The following is a 4099-nucleotide window of genomic DNA, read 5'->3' as shown; positions in this document are numbered from 1 at the left end:
TTAATTGTAGTTCCTGCTGGTGTATGCCCAGAGTGGAAGCTTTAACCATTGCTAATCACTGCTAGGTTTGTTGATTGAGAAGTGTGGAATTGTAGGCTCCAGGTACATTTGAGTTTGTGTCCTCTTCTGTGATTAATTTGTATGCTGCATGAATTCTGTGGTTTGGGACTTTGGTAAGGCTAAGGAAAAAAACCGACCTAAAACCATCTCAAAAACTATATAGAACACAGTGAGAGCATTTCAGTTTACTTTGATTTTTCAGTTTACTTTCTATACGCTCTATAAAGTGGTCGTATGGATCAGTTTTAAACATAGTTGGCACCTTTTCTTGTTACTGGTTCTAACTTGGGCATTTGTTAGAGAGATAGAGTGATACTTTGTCCTTCTTGTACTTCACCACATGAAAGGAAGTTGTCCTTCTTTGTACTCAGCAAGACAGGTCTCTGCAATACAAAAATTGGCATTGCAGTGATGACTGTTAGAAAGTACAGAAATGCATTTAACTTTTTCTTCTTTTCCCTCTAAAACCATGTAGAGCTGTACTAGTGGCTTGTATGTGAGCTCTGGAAATCTATGAACAGAGCTATAAACACTTGTTATCTCAGTGTTATTACTTCCTCAAAACAGAGAATACATGTATTTGACAGCACTGCCTACATCTCCCTATGGTTTGAGTTCTTTCTGCAGGATTTGTGACATGCTGAGGTCCCTCAGGAGGTATCACGGGAGCTGTGTGACTCCAGGCCGCTCCTCCAGCACAGTGCAGCAGCATGTTCTTAAGCTCTTTTCCTGTTGCACTCCTGTTTTTGCTCATTAGAATTCAAAATATTTCGGACCTTGAATACAGTTCTCCTGGATACTGCCATTCCCTAACCTGTGATTCCATTCAAATCATTCCATAGTTTAGGTCACAGTTTTGGAATTACAATATTCCTTATCGTGGGGCGGTTCCAAGCAAAGCAGGCTTTTACCTCAAGGTTATTACAAGGTGTTTCTCAAGCCCCTGTGAGTATGTGAGGATTTGAGAAATGCCCTGCCTTCTCTATGTAAATATACATTATAAATATACATTATAATGTAAATATACATTATAAAAAATTCAAGTATTTATTGCTTGTAGCACACACAGTTAAAATGAAACGGCGCGTCGTGTCCAGCCACAAATGACCACCTCATGCCTCAGAAAACCCCATGCTAAACGTACCTGTTGTGAGCAGGGTGTATGTCCAACATTGAAACTACACCACAGGTTTTTTGGAGCGTTACAGACATTCCAGCCGTTCTCACTGGTAGATGCCCAACTGAAGACCATGACTGGTCTTACAAATGGCAAGTGACCGTTTTTTAAGTCAGCAGTTTCTCTCCTCTGAGGAAGTCTCTCATCGCTCCATGTCCATCCTCAGGATGTGTTCAGAACTAAGTGCACTATCTTTGCCACCTTAAATCTTAATCTGTGTTTCTCCTCAAAAGTCTTCCTCTTCCATCCTGCAGAATGTGGATAAGTGCTTCGTGTTATCCTGGGGCAAAAGTTCCCTTCTTTTAAACCTTACGCTTTTGTCCCTTTCTCTTCCTGTGGCACTTAGACGTCATTCCAGTTCTGTGGTGAGACTTTGGGTGCCTGCATTTCTTCTGAGAGATGCAAGACAAGATTTTGTAGGCTTGTGCTGTTTACTCATACCAAATCTCCTTGCTTTCACCTTGAAGTGATGGAGTGACCCACCACTCTCTTTATTTGTCAGAATTTGTTTGGCTTCCCTTGAAACCTAGAATAGCTCCTCTCCACCCTGGAGAGATGTGGTGGTTCCTTTCAGGTTTCCCCCTGTATCTATGTGATTTTAGTGATAGTTTGATTAGAGAAATCAGAGTTTTTAAAACACATGAGAAAACAGCAAGAATGCTCTAAGAAACAACTTTGGATATACTGATTCTTAAGATGACTGATGAGCTCCCATGTCTGTCTGCCATTTCTACAGATAACCACTCTGCACCTCCAGATGTAACCACTGGCCTGGTGGAACATTTACATCACGAACGTCCACAGGTAGCATCAGTACGAGGAGTTCCCAGAGGCTACAACAGCAGCATTTTGGAAACTGCAGATGGTGATTGTATTATAAACCACCTACCTTTCAATCTCTGTCCTTTTTTTCTGAATAAGCGAATGCACACTCATCGTGTGCTGTGTGCCTGCCCTCTCTAAACCTTTGCAGTAGGATGGTGTATCTGTCAGTCTACCAGAGGAGAGGAAACTGTATTGCATTTCTCATGTTTTGCTGGTGGGAGCCATGTCCTCGTTTCTGTATATTTCTATAATAAATCATAGAGTCATTAAATCATTAAGGTTGGAAAAAACCTCCACAATCATCAAGTCTAACTGTCAACCCAACACTACCATGCCCACTAAACTATGTCCCTAAGTGCCACATCTACATGTCTTTTAAATCCCTCGAGGGATGGGGACTCCACCACTGTCCTGGGCAGACCCTTCCAATGCTTGGCCACTCTTTCAGTAAATAAATTTTTCCTAATATTCAATGTAAACCTCCCCTGGCGCAAATTGAGGCCATTTCCTCTTGTCCTGTCGCTAGTTACTTCAGAGAAGAGACCAACACCTAACTCTCTACACCCTCCTTTCAGGTAGTTGTAGAGAGTGAGAAGGTTTACTGTCAGAGAGGGTCTCACATTTTAATTTGGTATTACCTTAGAGGTTTAAATTTCAATAAATATAAATAAACATACACATTTGTATTTAATTTAAAATAAATACATCACATGCACAAAATAAAATTAGCATTCAACACGGTTTGGTGTTGTGATTATTTTTTGCTAGCCCTGTAAAATATTGAAAGATTCACTTATTTTCTCCAAGCATTCTCAGACTTTCAGAACTGAATGCATGTTAAGCTGTAACGAATACTTAGACACTTGGAGAACATTTTTCATGTTTATTTTGGAATCTCGTGAAGGAGTTGACAGTGTGAAAAGCTAAATTAAAGTGTGAGAAGGTATATGCATCAACCACGTAGCTATGGAACAGCATTGTTTTAAAACAAATAAATCTGTGGTTGAAACTGTTACTGATCAAAGCTGGTTTTTTCCAAACAAGATGCTCATCTTGAATGACTCTTCCACCTAAAAGCTGCACTCAGCTTGGTGTGGTTTTGTCAGCAATGTGGCAGTGTGTGTTTTACCATACGTTTATTAATATGTGGTCAGTAATAAATCATTTTTGTTTGACAGGTGTCCCAGTGAACAGCAGAGTGTCCTCTAAAATCCAGCAGCTTCTGAACACCTTGAAGAGACCAAAGCGCCCACCTTTGAAAGAGTTTTTTGTTGATGATTTTGAAGAGCTATTAGAAGGTTAATTTTCTTTCAAATGCATTTTTCACTCTTTGTGTAATCAGTTCACAAAAGAACTGATATGTCTTAGTGAGCGTTTACTTTTTCTCTTCCCAATAGAAGACAAATCATGATGGAGTTGTTTCATTAGAGAGAGAAAGGTCATACGTTATCACAAGTGAAACATCTTCAACTCAACCCTCCTACTCAGTGTACTTGTTCCTTGCCCTCCTCCCTTGCTTTGGAAACTCTTCTGATTCAGCCCAGTTTGGACCAGTGAGATGAGCTAGTGAATACTAAAGATAATGATTTACAGATATTTGGAGAAATTCTATTCATATGTTTGTCAAAAACTTCACTGGTGCTTCCAGAAGTTGTCATGTTTGGAGATGGTCGCACTTTCACATTTTTCCTGTGAGCACTACAGTTTTAGTTGGAGATAATTTTAGTTGTAGATAGTCCATACCAGGAGAACTTCATCTGGCTTTTTTTTTTTTTTTTACTACATTTTACAGAGGCATAGTGTCATTCTTCATCACCCATGGAGAATTTGGTGCAGCAAAAATAAATGCTGAGTTGTCGCTGACGCCATTCCCTCTGATAATGCTTCTTGACTCAGTGTAGGCCTTCATTTAAATAGATGTGCGGCACAAACAGTGAAAATACCATCTTTCCAAAGTAGGAAAAGAGTGAACTAGAGATTCAAATTCTGTTCCTGGGGCAAGGTCCTTTAAATAATCACACACAGAATCCCAGAATG

At 39.8% G+C, this 4099-nt stretch overlaps 1 protein-coding gene across 1 annotated transcript in view; it reads left to right on the top strand.

The window, feature by feature from the left end:
* Positions 1–1933: 1933 nt before the first annotated feature.
* LOC104524188 (disco-interacting protein 2 homolog A) overlaps positions 1934–4099 on the top strand; it is a gene marked incomplete at its 3' end in the record, with an annotated part of 7640 nt that continues 5474 nt past the window's right edge. Inside the window, exons 1-2 of the mRNA XM_010166980.1 lie at positions 1934–2102; positions 3241–3360. Of these exons, the coding sequence (XP_010165282.1) occupies positions 1934–2102; positions 3241–3360 (289 nt within the window). The remainder of the gene's footprint in view (positions 2103–3240; positions 3361–4099) is intronic.

The sequence above is a fragment of the Antrostomus carolinensis genome, unplaced genomic scaffold (assembly GCF_000700745.2).
Source record: "Antrostomus carolinensis isolate BGI_N321 unplaced genomic scaffold, ASM70074v2 scaffold44820, whole genome shotgun sequence".
Taxonomy (NCBI): domain Eukaryota; kingdom Metazoa; phylum Chordata; class Aves; order Caprimulgiformes; family Caprimulgidae; genus Antrostomus; species Antrostomus carolinensis.
The sequence above is the reverse complement of the archived record's forward strand: the minus strand, read 5'-3'. Positions and strand labels throughout refer to the sequence as shown.